The 20,351-nt window shown below is 44.0% G+C and overlaps 1 protein-coding gene across 1 annotated transcript; it reads right to left on the bottom strand.

The window, feature by feature from the left end:
• Nucleotides 1–1,538: 1,538 nt before the first annotated feature.
• On the bottom strand, nucleotides 1,539–19,374 carry LOC120056287 (2-lysophosphatidate phosphatase PLPPR4-like). The gene is made up of 7 exons (XM_039004533.1): nucleotides 19,297–19,374; nucleotides 11,770–11,955; nucleotides 7,859–7,988; nucleotides 7,461–7,659; nucleotides 5,921–5,978; nucleotides 4,754–4,927; nucleotides 1,539–3,167 (listed from the first exon to the last, which is right to left on the bottom strand). Exons 1-7 carry the CDS (start codon nucleotides 19,372–19,374, stop codon nucleotides 1,539–1,541), a joined length of 2,454 nt encoding a protein of 817 aa, XP_038860461.1.
• Nucleotides 19,375–20,351: the final 977 nt, after the last annotated feature.

The raw sequence follows: 20,351 nt of genomic DNA on the forward strand, positions 1-20,351 counted from the left end.
GGAGAGTTACTGGAATATCACAACCCCAGTGATAATATTTGGTGATTTCTCAAAACATTGCTCTTTTATAAATCACCTGCCAAATCAATGCATCCCCTTGTAAAGTTCCAAAAACAACAACTTTGAATAAACACATCTCTGGTAAAAATAGACTATCAATAATTAGCAAAAAGCAAATGAGGACATGTGGATATTGTTGGCAGCACAATCAGAGTACTATAAATATGTACAGTACATAGCAAAAAATAGAAACATTTATTTTCACAATTGTCAGGGTACTATATGTATGAAAGTTGTATTATGAAAAGCACCTCTACAGTTGCTATGCATTTACTATGCAGTTGCTATGCAGTGCAACACACTATGACAATCACATTACACAGGGATATTTATATGCTGAGAAAGAGAACAGATCGTCAATGGAAAAAGCCTACAAAACATCATGTCTATCAACTTTGGGCGCGTTCGTAAATTCACTCTGGCTATCTACTCCGATTTCAGAGCACTCTCGTCTGAGTGTGCCAGAGCGCAGAATAACTGATGAATTTACGAACGCTCAACACCTGTTGAATACGGCCAGTATCAGTAAACATAGGCAAAAAAGCGCAATTAAATTGTTGCCAGCAGCACAGTTACAGTCACCAACGCTCTGGATAACATAAAAACAGTCTAACCAGCTCTGCTAGTGTGAGTAAAATGGTCAGAGTGAGCTGTTCTCTCATTTATGTCTGGAAGTAGCTAGCAAGCTAGCTAACTTTAGTCAGTTAGTTTGGGTGATTGACTGCCGTTGTGAGGGCAGAACGCTCAGATCAACCCTACTCCTCGGCCAGTGTCCAGTGTGCGCTCTGAACGCTCCCAGAGCGAAACGCTCTAAATTTACAAACGGACAATCTGACAACGCTCTGAATTTACGAACGCACTCAGAGCACTCTCTGGCACTCCAGAGAGAATTTACGAAAGCATCTTTAATAAACAACTTGCACGGTTTATTGCCATCAAAGGCTCTTGCAGGGTGATAACAAATAGTATCAAATTCTAAGTTCAAACCACTATAGCCACTATATAAAAAGAGTTAGAAGTTGTGCTTCTCAAATGGATCAAAGTTAATGTAATGAAATGAGGGTTGAAAAGTGTGTGCAAAATGACCTTGTAGCGATTATCCAGCATCTCCTGCATTCTTAAAGGATTATTGTGTGTGCTATAGTTTCATTTTCTCAAAGAACACACACCAGTAAAGGTAGTCCAGTCCTATCAAACCAGGTCTAACAGTAAAACAACTGTGAAAAATGAAGAATTATCATATTATTGAGTAATGGAAAAAACCCTATGTACAGTGGCCTTCCTGGACCAGAAACCCTAAGCTAGCTCTAATGAACTATGACCTTATACAGCCGTTTATGAGCTGAATGTTCTCATTGGTCTTATTGTGGGGTCCAGACTAGATCCAGTGTAGAAGGCCACTCATGGGGGACACAGATAGGACCACCACATGGGCAGTAAGGGGGAATGGTAAGAATAAGTGCTGACTGTGCAGCTGTTCACTCCCTATACGCCAGACCCAGGGTGGGGGGCGGTGTGGGGGAGGTTCCTTTGAAATAGTTCCTGGAGTTGTCCGGACTTGGACCTCTATCCGGGAGCAGGATGATTTTGCCCTTCCTCCGCAGGGTGGACTCCCGACTGGAGGCGATGGAAAGGGTCTCGGAGGCGGCCTCGCTGCCCCCTCCACTTAGTCCCTCCACAGGGGTCACACGGATGGTGGTGATGCCCTGGTGGGGGTGGTGGTGGTGGTGGTGGTAGTGTGGGTGGTGCACGTGGGGGTGACCCCCACCGCCACGCTCGCTGCCAGTGTCCGTGCCCGTCTGACTCATCCTCCCGTCGATGGAGCCGTAGCCGTCCTTGAGCGAGTCGCAGCTCTCCGAGTCGCGGTTGAGGTCGTTGAGCTCAAAGGACTGGCGGATGCTGCCCCGTTGCTCCTGCGGCTTCCACCTCCAGGAGCCACTGCCATCCGGAGGCTTGATCACAGGCTTGTTTTCCGGGTGGGCCTCCACCCTCACGATGCCCTGGCCGGGCTCCTGGTCTGTCAGGGCCTTGTAATGGATGGAGCCTGTGCAGCTGACCACGCTACCGTCCTCAGAGCTCTTGGGGCTGCCGTGTTGGAGCAGACCCTGCTGCTTGGACACGGTGATGACCTGCATGATGCGCGGCTGGTTAGTTAGGCTGTTAGTCCTGCAGAGGGCGCCCTCTTTGGCCACCTTCAGCCACTTGGAGCGCACGGAGCCTCCCCCGCCAGGGATCCCACCACCGACATAGCTATCCTCCCTGTCCTCGTCATCCTCATCCTCCCTGGTGGAGGTGCTGCTGTTGTGCTCCTGGGTCTCCTCGGGGATGTGGACCAGCTGGGAGGAGCCTGGCCGGGACTGGATGGAGACGCGGGCCCCCGCAGCCAGGCCGCTGCTGCCCCCATTGTGAGGGAGGTGGTTGGACAGCGGCACGATGCTAGCTGCCAGCTTCATGTACTGGGCGGGGATGTGTCCCTGAGCACGGAGCTCCGCCTCCAGGCCCATGGCGGATGGCTCAGAGCTGCACCTCAGCTCCATGGTCCTCTGAGGCGAGGAGGAGGAGGACGTTGAATGGTGGCGTCCCACCACCACCCCACTGTCCATCACCTGAAGAGAGAGCTTGCGGTTCTCGTTCTTGCTCTTCCACTGAGACAGCAGCTGCTTGGAGCGCGTGGAGTCCATGGAGGCGTGGATGCTGGCGTGGCGGCGCGGGACACGGTGCTCCTCGGGGAGCGAGCCGCCGTGCGACCTGGGTAACGTGCTACTGTTAAAGGTCACCAGGCTGTCCTGTTTACACAGGGTGCTTGACGAGGTGATGCACTCCACGTCAGCACTGGCCCTCTTCAGGTTGTTCAGGGAGCTGGACTCGCGGCAGGAGGGGACCCGGGTCAGGAGGGTCGCGGGACGGGCGGCGGTGAGGCTGTCGGTGGTGCTGGCGCTGTTCAGGCTGTTCATGCTGTTGAGGCTGTTGGGCTGCAGGTGGCGCCCTGCGCTCTGGCTGACGTTGGGCACGGTGTTGCTCCTGGGGGGCTCGCGGAGCGGGGGAGGCTGGGGCAGCTGTCTGGACGTGTCCCGAGTAGGCTGGAAGTTACCCACTGCATACAGACCCTGAAGGGAGGACAGACCATGACAGCATTCTTTTTAGGTTGAACTACCATCCTGAACTACCTCTACCTACCTATCTATACCTAATATATCTGTATCTACCTATAACTGTCAAAAATTGTCTTTGGCGTCTCTAGACAGACATTAGTACACAATCAAGCATCATTCAGTGAACATATCTAAGACAAAATTAAAAAGCCCAAGCAAGAGCAAAGAGCCATTCGTTCAACATGAGGTCTGCACGATTGTGTCAGTGGATTTGGTATGCCACTGGTCATGTGACATGTCTTAGTCACTGAGTCAGAGATAATGCAGCAGCAAACTGTGTTACTGTCGTGGTAAATTGTCAGTGGCACGATCATAGCCACAAGCACTTCTGATTTAATATTCCTCAATGTGAGGATATTGTGTGGGTGGGTGTAGGTGGTGTGACATGAATGTTTGTGGGATGTGCATGTCTGTTATTTATACCTGTCCATGATCCAGTACCATGAATATTCAATATTTTACCGCATATTGCTGAAAAGGATTTGAGCAAATGCACAGTACTGTACAGTATCTTTACCAATCGTAATCATGTTATGTATTTCTGATGCTGCACATTAAGCTAATTCAATGCACATTTCATTTTGGTGTCATATCCATTACCATATAGCCTAATTATAGCCAACAGTATTTAAATAATGTTGAAACATTGACACCCGCATACAGTAGCATGAATCATATTGCTCAAAACTAGTGCATCCCGCTCTGTTCAGCATGCCGGTAATTGGATTTCTGTAACCCCATTTACAAAAGCACCACAGACTCAACAAACAAGCTAGCAAAACATGCCACTATTCATTACATCCATCAATATACAGACAGACAGTTGCACCTTTTCTTAGAGGCTCCACTCTTAGAAAAAATGGTTCCAAAAGGGTTCTTTGGCTGTCCCCGTTCCAGTTAGAACTCTTTTGGGTTACATGTAGAATCCTCGGTGGAAAGAGCTCTACATGGAAACAAAAGGGTTCTACCTGGAACCTAAAAGAGTTCTTCAAAGGTTTCTCCTATGGGAACAGTCGAAGAACTGTTTTAGGTTCTAGATAGCACCTTATTTTTCTAAAAGGCTAGAAGGAGATGAGAGGCTATATCACCTATATCAGAGGTGTGCTCTAGTATTAGAAAGAATGGCTTCAATGAGCTTAATCTTCAGATCAGTGTTCTTCAAACCTGGTCCAGGTGACCCACCGGGTATGCAGGCTTTTGTTCCATCATGATACTAACACACCTAATTCAACTAAATCAATTTGGCCTGTTCTTTAATTTACAAGGTGAATCAGGTGTGTTTACAACATGGACTGGAACAAAAACCTGCACCTCTTGTCTGTATCCAGGACCAGGACTAAAGAGCCTGGTGTGTCCGAAATGGCACATTATTCCCTATATAGTGCACTTCTTTTGATCAGAAAAAGTAATGCACTTTATAGGGGATAGGGTTCTATTTCATACGCAGCCCAGATCTACAGTCGTCGATGTCACCAGTTAGTGTCCCCGGACCAAGACCTAGAAGATCAGTGATCAACTAGAGATCTACTAGAGCATCTCACCAGGTAGACGGCGATCCCTCCTCCGATGAGGAAGCCACAGTAGACGTCGATGGCGTGGTTCTTGAACTGGATGATGCGGGTCAGGCCACAGATGATGCCACCCATGATGAAGGTGAAGACCAGCAGGGGCTTCAGCAGCTTGGAGGAGTCCGTCAACGTAGCGTTGAAGTACATCTGGAGGAGAGAGGAGACTCAGTGTGCCATTACTCAGGCATCCGTATTAGGAAGTCGCCAACTGACAACTGTGGAAGTTTTGTCGGACAACTCACCATACTTACATTCTAAATAGTAGGCATTTTGGGAATGCGAAAAGAGAAACTTTTAAAGTATATGCATTCTTTAAATGCCAGGATGTCATACTCATTTCGGTTAATTATCTAGTAGCATTTTCTGCACACTATAGAGGAAGAGGATCGTCTTTTCAGATTTGAAAAGTTTGACAACAGCTGATAATCAGAATATGGGACTCGCTCTACAAAAATGAACGAATGGCCGGTAACAAGCGCGATTGCACATTAGATGATGCCTTCACAGTATAGATGTATTATGTAGTATGCTGTTATTTGTTGCATACTCCATTCAGTTTTACCAAACAGTATGTTCTAAATAGTATGTAGTATGATTACTACACAGTATGCCGTTTTAGTAAGTAGTAGGCAAGACAGATTTCGGACACAGCCAGGGAGTTTTATCTGACAACTGGCGAGTTCCTACTATGGATCCCGTACAGCTAAAAATTCAGCTATCGTCTATAAAGTTATCTATTTACCATATATCCAGTTGCATTAGGGATTCGACAAATTGTTCTTGTTTGTAGAGAGGCCTGGAATCAATACACTATAAAGTAGCTTTTAACTGTAAACAGAGGTAGCCCCTTGATTTGCATTACGACTGCGTTCCAATTCAACCATTCCAAGGAAAATGTATGTTTTTGTGGACATTAACAGAGACTGTTCAAACCGAAAAACAGTAATATGGAAAACATTTGTAGAGTAAGAACCATGGTCATCATCCAGTGGATGAGGACCAGTTAGACTAGACTGCTGTGTGGCAGTAGGCTGAGGAGAAGGATGTGTATGTGTGTACGTCTATGTGTGTGTGTGTGTGTGTGTGTGTGTGTGTGTGTGTGTGTGTGTGTGTATGTGTGCTTGTAGCTGGATTACTTACAGAGACGTAGACAGCAGCGAAGGCGGCCAGAGTGGCATGCTGCGAGGGAAAGGACTTCCTAGAACGACAGGAGAGGGAGACAGTCATTTTTTATCTTCCGCTTGAGAGACGGTGAGACAGACTAAAGGGAAATCCACCGTGAAGGGCACAACCCGTGATCGATTTGCCATAGCAATGAGTTGGTTATATTTGCCCCACAAATCACTGACCATATTTTGAGCAGTTTGAGCATAAGCATTGCGAGTTATTGTCACATCCCTAGCCTGAGCTAGCTTGCCACCGAGGAATAAAGTCAACAAACAGCTGTTAATTTACTTTATTAAAAATGACGGCCAATCAGACTTCAGGAGCAGCACATACCTACTGTGCTGTAGCCGTCATTCATCTATGGTCCTCCTCCAGACCCACTTGCCTATTAAAGTATTCCATAGCCTACATAATTTATGCAAAACAAAAGCAGGTTAAAGGACTTAAAACATATGCTAATCCTAAGAAAATCAACAATGTTTAATCTGGCAACTGAGGGACCTTCTAACATGGATTACAAAGGGGCCTATCTCCTTGCAGATGTGCACAGGCCTACTTCCCTTCCTGAGAGGCTGGACAGAACCGAAGACACACAGTACAGATTCCGCATATTGAGTAAACAGAAACTGACAGCCTTGGTAAGAGCTGAAAATGATAGCTGTGAAACGCTCAGTTGCCTGGTCTGTGTGTGGGTTCAGGCAGATCTGCCACACATTCCCTGTTTCGTAAGTGCACCGGGATGAACTGAGTGGGCTGTAGGAACAGCATCTCCGGTTCTCCTTGCTCTCTTCTTATTTCTGTACCGGCAGACCGTAGCTAGGACAGCTACATTGTACAGTGAGTCAGACACAGTATTTATTAAGTTAACCCAGCAACTTGGTGGAGAATGGAGACATTAAAATAAAGAAGATTCACCCATTTTTTAATGTTATATTGTATTTGTGCTTCTCTGAGCGATTCCCAGGGTCATTTCATGTTTTCATGTGTATCTGAGCTACATGTATTGCCGTTCAAGCAGGCCGATATAGCATTTCAAATGGGTGATTATTTCCTTTAAGTGCCTTTAACAAACTAATGTCTCTGAGACTGGTGGTGAGTCACTCCTGAGGTAGAGGCTAGTGTGGGTGTTGTTTAGCAAGCTAGCGCTATTCTTAACATTGCAAATTAGCATTTCGTAACATAGCTTTCCAATGTACAGTATATGAACAACTGATAGATGTACAGTAGGCATGTTGTTGGTTTACTGGCGGGAAAAGGTGTTCGCTGTAATAATGTGTGAAACTTCTGTATATACTACATTGGAGAGATATGCTAATGACCATCTGTGGCAGCCCACTATAGATGACGTTGCGTGCCACTTGCAGAGCACAATTTCAGTGCCTGTGTTTACAAACTCCAGGGTGAAGTTTCTCCTACGTTTCCCCTTCAAATCTAGGATAATGTTCCCCTCCACCAGTCCTAATCTTTAATTATGATCTAAATGGCAAACATGATCCTAGATCAGCACTCTGACCTGCCAGCGTTGATGATGGCTGGGTCTGCTCCTCCAGAACAGAAGTCCTCTGTGATGAAGGAGCTGTCATCACAGGTCAAGTTGAGCGTGGTGTAATTGGGTTTACACACTGTCAGGAAGTATGGGGTGTGGTAGCCCGTCGACAGCTGGATGATATCAGTGATGAGAGCCGTGAGGCACAGTCCAAATACGTGGACCCCTGGTATAGTGATGGGGGGGGGCAGAAAGTGGGAGAGCAAGGGAGATATTACTCAGCTAATCACCAAAAGACAAGACAAAACACTATGCAGAAAATGTGGGCGTTCACTACACAGCTGTGTCAGTGTTGTGTGTGTTGTGAAGTTCGATACGCCATTATGTTTTCAAGACGTCACGATTGAGAAAATACCAAAACTTACCAACAAACCGAACAGCACGCCGTATATACGAGTTGAAATTGCAGCCAGCTGCATTGATATTGGCCTCTGTTTTGACCTCAGTCTTTCTCCTAGACAGACAGCAATACAGGATACCTTCTCCTATCATTATCTAAGAAGAGATTCGACAGAAAGGACAGACAGAGGGCGGGTTTAATTAACATAGACCAGGGTTGGGGTCCATCCTAGTTCAGTTTCTGTAAGTTGAATAATTGGACCAAATAATTTATTCATAGGATTGCTCCTGAATTGACTAGAATTTATTAGGTAATGACGCCAACACTGACAGATAATGTATTCATAATCTCAGTTATGAGTTTCCTGTGGATAGCAGCATCTGTTAGTGAAGGAGAGATGGCTAAAGTGAATGCAGGGCTGCTCCACCACCTGAGGCAGCTAAAATAACTACATGCCTGTGAGGCAGCTAAAATAATTACCTGCCTCTGAGGCAGCTACACTAACTGGCTGCCTAAGAGGCAGCTACTACAGTCTGACACCTCCCATGGCTCCCAGTGCCATGCTAAGGTAGAGATTGGTTACTACACAGGACCACAGCTGGGACAAACCACAGGACCAGCGTGGGAAACTCCCCACGACAGCTGGCACGTACTATCTCACCTGCGGGGTGAGAAACAAATTATCCTATTGGGAAACACTGAACATCTGGGTTGAACCATCTAAGCAGCGGGGGGAAATATATCTACTCCATGAGAACAGGTGGGAAACACCATACAATGACAGACTGTATGAGAAAGAGGAAAACATCGACATGGAGAAAACTCCAGGGGATAACTTCAATTATGTATGAACACATACAGAATGTGAGATGCTCAGAGATGCTTGGGAAAATGGTCACAACGGGGACCAGCGTGTGTTTCAGGGGAAAGGGGTGTGTCAGCTCCTTCAGCTAGGACTTGAAATCTCCCCATTCTTGCTCCATGTTGCATGCCTTCTCAAACAGCTATAGCTGCATATTAATTCACACGTCAAGTCTTCTCTTGAGTTGGGCTCGGGGATGGAACAACTGTTAAACATCTGAGCTTGTGGTTGTTTGTGGGGGAAGGGTAGGGAGAGTGTGTGTATGTGTCCCACATCTGTTGCTAAGAGGTAAGGATGTTAGGAACAGTATAGGAAGAATCACAACAATTGTTTCCCAAAAATAAAATGTTGAAAAAAGTGTAGAGATCTGAATGGTTTCTGAATGCACTGTACATATTTAAAATACTATTTATATTTGTAAAAAAATATATATGGGGGATTGGAAAGAATGCAGACAATTACTGTACAATGATTGAAGCCACAATCTATTTGCAATACTAAAGCCCCTACAAAAATGATTCAAAACAAATAATAATAATAATGAACACATACACACAACACATTTGTGAATGTGTATGTCTGAAATAATGGAAAAGTGTGTTCAATCTCCAAATTGTAAAAGTAGTAGTAGAAAACAGAATCCTAAAGGGGTGAAATTTGTTTTGCCAGAAGAATCACCCATAAAAATGGAATTTTAACAAAGAAGACATTGGACAAAATACACATTTCAAACATAACCAATAAATGATGACACTTGAACCCCTAAAAGCCCAAGGGCAGAACACTTCTAGAAGAGTGAGATACATTCATGCTACACAGGCATGCCCTTTGAATAAATGAATATCCGTTGTCAAATTGTTTAAACGTTCTATAACGGTTTACAATTGTCCATTCTAGGAGCAATTACTACAGTATAGCCTATACTGTATAATATAAAAGTGTGCGTTCGGCACAGTAGGAGGAACATGACATTAAATACATAATTGCCTGCATTTACTTTAATGATGAGACGATCAGCGAGTGGGAACAAATTAAATAGGCAGGATTTATAGTCCATCGATAATCTCCTGCTACAGAATATTGATGTTATAGAATCTATATATATGATATATCTCAAACAAGGGGGATAATATGACGTTAATGACTAAAGGAGGGAGATATGGAGTTGCATTAACCATCATAGCGGAAGTTGCTAGAGGTGGACTCATAAGCCATTACACTGAAAACATCTTTGTATGCTTTTGTATTATATGGCCGTCTTGTAGTTTTTGTGTACAATACTGTATAGTGACCTATTTCTTAAAGAGAATAACAGTACAAGTCACAGCTTAGTGTCTGAACCATATTCATTTGGACTGCAAAGCCAGTAACATAGTCCAATAAATGTCGTGATATAGCTAAAGTAGAAGAAAGCTAAATAGACAAACTAAGTGTAGATTCCTCTGTGTGTTTCCACCTCGAGACCAACTCATGCAAGCATTAAAAAACACAAGAAAACCCTTCAATGGAAAGCTATTTTATAAAAACCATAAATGGTTTTAGCAGGTGAATTTCAGCTATAACAATATTTGGCCTTATTGTGGATATGCTTTAACATAACCAACTGTCATTCTAAGCACCCTAAGGGACACCTGTTAAATAGAGCATGCAGTAGGCTACTAAAGGGCTTCTACAAAAAAAATTCAACACATGACCCGAGAGATTTCTGTCTCAGGTCTGTCTGTTTGTCTGTCTGGCTGTGTTGATGTTCAGTCAGTGGCCCTATGTGGGTAACAGTCCAATAGAAGCTGACAGCGCCAGCCAAACTGTATGGGTCTGAGAGACAAAGCATGACACTGCAAGAAGCACAACCCCGCAGGTTGCCTAGGTGATAACAGCCGAAAGAGAGAAAGAGAATGTGTCGCCGAGCGAGACGCTCTCAGAGAAATTTTTGCTGAGGAGCATAGAGAGAGCAGCAGCAGAGTGATGCTGAAAATTGTATGAATATAACGCGCCAAATGAATGTCGAATTATGACAATTATTAACCAGAAAAATCTGAAGATGTTTTGGAACGTGTAGGCCAACACTTTCCATAAAAGGTCCATGGGAAACTGTACGCAGACACCTTCAGGCCTGTTGTTTTATCACATTAGCAGTATCTAATATAGAGAAGAGACGATAGATAGAACACCTTAGATGTTATCTTTATGGAAGAGACTATTACAAAACCAAGACCTTTAGCAAACTGAGGGCACTTGAACCCCTACAAGCCCAAAGCCAGAACACCTTTGGAAGAGTTAGATATTACATATTAAAACAATGAAAACCTGTTCTTTACTAGACCCTAAAGGTAAATCCACTGTAAAGGGGAAAAAAACCTAGGGAGTGTACACTTCTGGGTGAGTGAACCCTTAGAAGTGATCCTACAGCCTAGGAGTGAATTCATCTGCATGAGTAAACACATTGTGACATACCATTGGGAGAAAACCCTTCTGATATAATATATCTAGGTAAATGAGCATGCTAAGATATGAAAAGGCATACCTTTTTGAAGTGAACCCCAGACAGTGTGAGTAAGCCCTTTGGATTCTCCCTGAACTCTTATTCAGCATGAATAAACCATATGTGACTACTGAAATGTGGATGAACCCTTAGGAGGGAACACACTGAGATTAAGGGCATGCTGGCCGTGAGTAAGCCCTTAGAAATGAAACATGAAGAGTGAATTTAGCTGACAATCTGAATATGGAACCCTTAGAGGGGGACTAAGCACACACACAGTGAGTAAACCAGGACGGAGTGAGTTTTCCAGCACATGCCCTAAACCCTAAGAAGTTATCCCCTAAGAATACATTTGGTAGAACACTGACTGTGAGTTCAGCTAACACCGGAATGAAAGTAAACTGAAGAGCACACTGATGCTACTAGCTTGGTCCCAGATCTGATAGTACTGTCTTTCCAACTCCTATGGTCATTGTTTGGCGTGACTAGGAGTTGGAAAGACACCAAAAACATATCTGGAACCAGGCTATGATGCTACATCCTTCAGGCAACCAATAGGGAGCTAGGGAATGAGGTTTGTGGTTATACTGACCGTAGCTGTAGGTCCAGCGAAGGCCAGGCTGAAGAGCATGAGGAAAGGGATGACTTCCTCAGCGGGCTTGATGTAGGGCATGCTCAGACTGCGGTCATTGCAGCTGTAACCCAACCGCACCGGTTTGAACACGTCGGTCAGCTCCAGGAAATATAGGCTGACCACAGAGGAGGCCATGATCGGGAGCTGGAGGGAGAGAGTGTGGGGAGGGAGGGAGAGAGGGGGAATGGTAGGGAAGACAGAGAGAGAGATGAGGTTGAGAGGAGGATAGAGGAAGACAGAAAGAGAAAGAGGGAGATAAAGCAGAGGAGGGCGATAGACAGATGTTTGAGAAAGAAAGGAGAGAGAGAAACGAGAGACAGAGAGGGGGAAAAGGTTAGAAGCTGTCATGATAACATATGGCAAGCAGCAGACAGAAAGCAAACTACTATAAGAGCCCTGTCGGACAAGCCATCCAAAATACAACCAACTTTTCTTCAAAATGACATCCTTCCTGAGCACTGAGATTTTAGCCTTTTAAACAGCAATGCTCTTCCAGACAGGGTCACAAAGGAGCCTCTGTTTCCGTTTAACGACTTAATTTAGCAAACTAAGAAACATAGAGAATACAATGATAACTGGCTTGATATTAAACACTATTGTGCTAAGAGTGATTGGATCCCAACAGAATTCCACAGTCTTAAGAGCTTTACCGCCTAGCACTTGTTGATAACCATCTGTTACCCAAGCACAACAACACTGTGTGCCACACCGCATAGTGCACACAGAACCAAAACAACAACATGAACTGAACATGGAGAACACAAAACGAGTGGTTGATGAAAGCACAGCGATTACATAGGGTAGATTTCCCATTACTTCTCCCTTTATAGTTCACTCCACTTCAGAAAAACCCAAGTGCTCTGTGAGAACTGGGTTTCTACAGAAATCACACAGGCAGTTTCCATATACCTCTTGCAATGGGGACGACACATTACTACAACAGCAACAGAATGGCATAGCACGCAGTCTGCTGAAGATGCGTAAGGACTATTGATGAGAAAAATATGGAAGCGTAACATTTCAAGGGAAAATACATTTGAAGGGAAATGTTTATCTTTTTGCAGCTGACCAAAGGCATCTTCAGGGGCTGTGATGGCATTTACAGATCTAACACCAGTGAGAGCAACCATTCTCTGATGGTGGGGGTAGACGTATTACTCGAGTATGAGGGACTCTTATTAATACATGATCAGTGTCCCCCCCGCGGGGCGGTTGAGCAAATGTAGACTAATGTGATTAGCATGAGGTTGTAAGTAACAATAAATGGACACAGAGCTATGAGGTTGGGGTTTTCTTGACCAACTAGAAGATTGTGCCCTAGTTACAGTCTAAGATATCACCAGGGCCCAGATTTAAGGTCACATAGTCATGCAAAGGTTACATAGTAAGGAAAAACTCCACTCCCCTATCGCTCATGTGAGTTTCTCCAGCTTCAAGCATTGAATGAGCTCTAATTCAAGTAATTTACACTTCTTCAAAAATGAAGGATTCTAGCTTTTATATCTCAAATATGTTTTATTGCGCTCCTACATTTCTTTGCATGCCCCTACATTTTTCAACTTAGGCGCACTCATGCTCCTTGTAAAAACGTTCACCGTAGAGCCCTGGCTACTATTACTAATCCAACCAAAACCACAATTTCTACCTTCGATTTATGCTCATTAATAATAACCGGACATGACAATGACGTCAAAATTATCCGATACTCATCGACAGTGGATTTAGAAAGCAAAGTACCTGTTCCAGATGACGTGGTCCTGTGAAAAAGTTAAGTTAGGAGTCAGCTGTTTTATTTACTGCAAGATTATAGTGGTAGGCAGTCAACTTGATATTTCACAAAGCGGATCCTAGAAAATAAGAAAAGCCAGAATAACTGTCTAGTAAACACTTCACAGTGCCCTACAGCTGCTTTACCTTAAAGCTGCACACATAACAAGCATTATTACTATCGCAGACAGACATGCAGATACATTTTGAGCAGTCTACCCTTTTCATCCAGCCCTTGAAGGTCTGAAACGAACTGTCAAAAAATGTATCCTAGTTGGTAACTCTCCTACCTGGAACGGGTCATACCAACTCACTTCTACAGAGGTGACATTATCTTTCTGAAATACATCACAGTATTTACACTCCTAATAATAGAATAGAACCATACGTCCATACAATCCCTAAGCCTGAAACAATACAGAGGCCGTACATTTACATACACCAACAGAGAGAAACTAAACCCCTGCTCCAAAATGTGGCACCACCACACTTGGCAATGTGAATGGGCACCCAATGCGGCACGTTGCCTCCCCCTAGGACCGGAAGCACACGTCGGACATGGGGGAAACAACGTCACAATTACCGTCTCTAAAGGGTTGCTGCAAGCTCACGTTTCGAGTTTCAATTGATAATTCCATTGGTAAACAGGCCATGATGATTGAAAGGGGTCTAAGTCCCCAAATCCCACTTGATGTCTGAGGATGAGTTGAGGTGACTGGGAATGCAGCAGTCTCTTGGATGGGTTCACAACGTGATTCATGATACCCAGCCTCCCACTCTCCTGTTCAGACAACCACTACCAAAGTGATCTACAATAGGGATCATTCCTTAGAACATTTCTTCCTGTCAACATTCTAAATGTGGTATTCAGTGAATACTTGCTTTAGCTCCTGTTATTTTTCTATCACTCTAGTATACAGTAATTGTTGTATGATTTCACAAAATTGCTGCATGTAAAAAAATAAATATATATGTGGCCTCCTGAGTGGCGCAGCGATTTAAGGCACTGAATTTCAGTCCTAGAGGGGTCTCTAGAGATCCGGGTTCGATCCCAGGCTGTGTTGCGACCGGGAGACCCATGAGGCGGTGCACAATTGGCCCAGCGTCATCCGGGTTAGGGGGGGTTTGGCCGGCCCGGGATGTTCTTGTCCCATTGCGCTCTAGCGACTCCTTGTGGCGGGCCGGGCGCATGCACGCTGACTTCGGTCACCAGCTGTACGGTGTTTCCTCCGACACATTGGTGCAGCTGGGTTCCGGGTTAAGCGAGCAGTGTGTCAGTGTGGCTTGGCAGGGTTGTGTTTCGGAGGACGCATGGATCTTTGTCTCTCCCGAGTCCGTTCAGGAGTTGCAGCGATGGGACAAGATTGTAACTACAAACTGGGGAGAAAAAGGGGTAAAAAAAAATACAATAAAAAATGTATATACATATCTAAAGTGAGTAATTTATAACTTTTAATGATTGCTAAATGCGGACCATGTAAACTAAGAACTGTGAAACGTTTCTTAAACCATCTGCTTGTGTGTGAGACGTTATTGACATGACAGTATAACCAAACAAACACAGAAGCTGCACATTTCTTCAAACACAACAATGGCGACTTATAGTAGTTCAATTACTTTGCAATTTACTAAATATTGGGGAAACGCTGCAGCATAATATGTAGCTTAACGTTAGTAATAAATAGGTAGAGTAGATGGACGCAAGGCAAGCCGCGTCGTCACAGGACCATTAAAGCAACCGAGCCCCTTCCATAACATGAATGATGACGAAGGAGAGATATAGAGTAGACCTATAAGCCACAGTGCCACAATTTCTACCGTATTGTTCATCACAATCCAATCCATCCACATGCATTAATTTCCGAAGCATCTTACATTTGCCTAAAAACTATGGGTATAAAGCTAATCGCAAACAAACACCTTAGGAGCTGTGCTGCCTGGTTGCCCACCATACTGATAGCACTTTGCAACCTCATGCTCGTCTAATAAGAGCTTACCATGCAAGTCTGTTCCTGCATCTGTTCGATTACTGGAATCCAGGATCTGTGTAGGCTCTCTGCTCGTTTTGATGCCACCAGTTAATTGACTAATTGAGCTCCATAAAGAACTTAACTAAATGATGATCTGCACGATTATCTTGCCTGTCCTTAAGCTATCGTAAAGGAACATTAATGTAAATCGGCTGAAGGAGGGGCAGTGGGTTGTTCCCCACCCAAGGGCAAATTTTAAAAATGCAGTGTCACATTGAATATTTATGTTAGAATAATACAGTTTCCCCGGTTGAGCGACCAATGGTTTATCAGCCACATTTTTCTTTCCTTACAGTAGCTCTGAATAAATAGTCACCATACCTTTTACCAACATATTATACATCAATTGAGTTTGTGGATTCCACTTTTCATGTTTCCACTTTTCATAATGATTTTGTTGTTGTTGTTGTTGTTGTGGTAGAGATATAACTTTTTGTTTTTCATTGGATATTCCCTTCCATTCAATCCCATGGTAGAGCAGGCTGGGCCACCGGGGCAGTGATTTAAGTCCCATGGTGTGACACTTTTGTATTACAATGATCACTCATACTCTCTCTCTCTCTTACCCAGGGAAATCCTTCTTGTTGATGTCACACATAGACAAGAGTTAGCCTTTCTTCATATCCTGTTGAGGTTCTTTATGCTTACTCAAGCATAGTAAACAGTCGACATCAGCTAAAGAGGAATGAACAGAGGAAGAAAAAGAGGCTGGAGCAGAGAACTCTCCATGGCGCTAAAATGAGATACTGTGTACCACTGTGTGGTTCTCCATTTTCATTACTCTTATCTTATTTCTCCTCACCTTTCCACTGACTTTTTACTGATATCAGACATGTTGGGCATTTATAGGGATGGAGAAGGCACCCAAATTTGGCCAAAACTAGCATTGCCATCCACACCAGTCACTGCTTCCAAGAATGGTATGGAATGGTGCAGAATGGAATGAACTATTGAACTAACCTAACGTAGCAGGCAGAAAAGACACGCATGAAACTAGATCCCCTACATCCCTCAAACTCAACTCTGGACCTCGAAGCCAGTTCCACTGCATTTTTTTCATTGTCCCCCTCTACTCAGGGACTGATGTAGACCTGGGACACCAGGCGGGTGCAATAAATGATCAGGAAGAACAGAAAACCAGCAGGCTCTGGACCTCAAAGGGTAAGATTTTAATACCCCTGCCCTAAATACTGGTCTTGACCAGAAGAAGAAATAACTGTTGGGGGAGGTTCTCTTGTGCACTGTTCAATGAATCCAGGAAATGTGGAGGAGTTAAGATGGAGTGTCGCTTTGTTAACGTCCAAAAGCGGAAGTCCACAGGCTCCCTTTCCATTTCCCCTGAAAACCGGACCATCCAGTTGTTGGGGACTCGGCAGAAGCTACTATTGAACTAAAGCCAGCTCTGTTGAGTTGGACCGTTAAAGGTCCAATGCAGACGTTTTTATCTCAATATCAAATCTTTTCCGGGTAACAATTCAGTACCTTACTGTGATTGCTTTCAATCATAATGGTCAATAAGAAACAAAAATAGCTTCTTAGTAAAGAGCATTTTCTCAATCAAAAATGTTGCTAGGACTGTCTGGGAGTGGTCTGAGTGGGGATGGAAAAACTGAAAACTAGCTGTTATTGGCAGAGAGGTTTGGAACTTCCTTTCGTATAGGTCTATTAACATAATGTAAATATTATTTACCATCAGGTGATGTCACCAGACAGGCCAAAACTCCACCCAACCAAAACAGGCTGACATTTCAGGCGGTCTTTTTAAACAGCTCTAATTCCAACATCAGTGCTTAAAGGCGCTGGGCCTTTAAGCCTGCACGGCCCACATATTCTCCAATCCAGACATACACTGAGTAGACCAAACATTACAAAGACCTTCTTAATATGGAGTTGTGGCCAGTTAAACAGTCAGAGCCGCATCCAACTCACAAGTTAGCAGGACATTTATGTTGTTTATCCTCAACTCATATCTGTAGGGCTTATTTTTCCAATAGTGACTAAAACCAAAGAAGTCAGTGTTGACTTCCATCTTCTTGACGGGCAAAGTGAAGAGCACCTCTGCATCTCAACGACATGTTTGCATTTAGAAGCCCCATGAAAAAGCTTGTTCAACTTAATATGGGGATCTAGCCCTCTCCAATGTGTACATCCAAGAACCAGGCCATATAGCCTACTATTGGGGGAAAACGTGACCAAGGGAGTCTATCCTCACCTCTTCTATCACCGTCTGGTTTGGGTCTGTGTCTACCCGCTGCAAGGGAAAACTGCAGTGCATCGTCTGGTCTGTGGAGGTCACCGGTTGTCACCTGCCTTCCATCAAGGACCTGCTCGCCTCCAGGACAAGTAAGCGTGCAGATAAGGTCATCGCCGACGCTGCCCACCCCGGACACCCCATCTCTCAAAGACTCATGAGCAAAACCGCCCGCCACCTGAACAGTTTCTTCCATGCTGTGGCCCTCATCAACCGGCCATCAGGCTCATAGGGATTAAGTGACTTTGCATTGGGCCGATTACTGCACCTTGTCATCAATGACCTCGAATACCAATCTGCACTCTATTGCAATGGCCCAACACTGTATACTGTATTCGCCACGGCAACATCCATCCCTCTGCTTATATAGATAAGATATATAGATCTGTAAATTGTATATTCCCCCTGTAATCAGCCTATAATACACTCTAGAGTTGTATGTTTTATGGTTAGTGTTCCGATATTGTATATTCTGTATGATGTCTATGCGGATTCTGATTGTGAAATCCATTATTTCAAAGACCAACCTGATGTTCTTTTCAGGTAACCATCTATAGTTAATCGTCAATCGATCTATAATGAATGGAAAACATGGCCTACATATTTGGTGGAGCGTCATTAAACCCACTGTAATGCTTTGTAACTACATAGCAGTCTTCAGCGTCATGGAGAACTCCCAGATTCAGCAGATGCCATTACTACCGTTCTATCGATTAGGCCTCTAATCACACAAAATGCAAATGAATGAATCAATCCTTGGCTACATGAATATTTGACATAGGTGTAACAGGCTGTTTAAAACAGTAGGCCTGCATAAACTAGCATGGCATATTAATATTCATGATTTCCAGTTTCATCATTCATCATTCATCATTCATGATCCCTGCGTGGGGGAAAACAAGCAAGGCTAAACATGTTTAATTCTTTGAGTCATTTTTGCATAGTCCAACTCGTTTTTATGAACATTCTCTAAATGATGTGGGTGTTGAGTTATATGAGCAATGAAACAGATATGAAACAAGAGTGATGTGACTATTCAGATGAGAGTGAAATGATTTATTATTTATCATGTTCAACACTTCAGTTGATTGGCTACTGTATGAATCTGTTATATGACACATGACAGAAAGACATGAAGATAGCCCCTACCGCCAGCTCGTTAACCTTGAATAAGTAGTTTTAGGGCAGCCTCATCATTCATCCTAGCCTTCAACGTGACTGCCATACCAATACAGAGTGCCGTGACTGCCACACATTCTGCGCGGCTACCTGTAGGCAATGTGGTGTTGTGCATAAAATATGATACAGCTGTATTTCGTTACATTTCCGCGGTCAGTCACCGCATATTCATTCAAAACACATTGTTTCTCTCCGCTACTCCAGCGCCAGTGGTTCAATGCGCATTGGAGCTCTCGCGGAATGGTAAAACTCACCTACCTCAACGAAATAGAAACAAGGCAGCAAGGTAACGCTGTCTTTGGTCACCTTCCCTTTTAATCTCTCTTTGGCAGACATGATGAACCTCCTGTCTCTCCTTTGAGAGGCCGGAGACAGAGAGTTGTATTTAATTCCGCCCGTAATTTTGGCAATGTAAGAGATTACGCTTCTGTAGCTGGTGGTTTCAGCTTCATCGCCAAGTGTCGCGCTTGTGTTGAATGAACGGCTCCAATGCAGCCAGTCACTCGCGCACCAAATCACTATCGAAGCAAACCGCAAAACCGAATGGTCAAATAAAAATGTTGTGCGTATTTAGATATCTAGTGGGAAAAACATGATCCAAATATTGCATTGTATTCCTTGAGAGTATTGAGTATTTTGCAGGTGACAACAACGACGTGCAACGAGAAGGAAAATGCAAAAAGATCGATGCAAGTGACGTCAGAACAAGTGTGCTAAAAACCTATTTTTCACACGGGTGGCACGCATGGGAGTACGCGCACACCCGAATGAATACACGGTGCATTGAAAGTGTGTGTATGTGCTACACATATAACGATTGTAGACCCTCTAGTTCTGCACTCATTGTTAATTTTCATGTAAACATCTGTCATTGAACACAAAATACATGTAATCATTGCAGAGGGGAATTGAGGCAGAATTGCATATCAAGGCTACTGGTAATAGATAGATCACCTAAGCCTTTTATGCATATTTTGCTATAGTAGCCTAAGGGTCTTGAACAGAGAGATTCAGGCAGACAGACAGACAGATAGAGGACAGACTGACAGACACATACAAATACCCACCTCTAACGTCATTGCTGTACAACACAAAAACATCCTCAACTTTCCTTGTGTGTTTCCTTTTATGCAGAATGCTTTCCAATCCATTCACTTTAGCTGGTTTCCGCTTGTTTGTTATTCCACACAAGATCTTTGGGTGAGAGATTCCTGACATCTTCCATTTCTTATGCCAATTTAGTGAATACTGGGGCAGTTAGCTGAATTGTGCCACTAAGCATGGGGTTTAAACCCTCAGTTCCAGCTTTGTTA

Source organism: Salvelinus namaycush, chromosome 11 (assembly GCF_016432855.1).
Source record: "Salvelinus namaycush isolate Seneca chromosome 11, SaNama_1.0, whole genome shotgun sequence".
Classification (NCBI taxonomy): domain Eukaryota; kingdom Metazoa; phylum Chordata; class Actinopteri; order Salmoniformes; family Salmonidae; genus Salvelinus; species Salvelinus namaycush.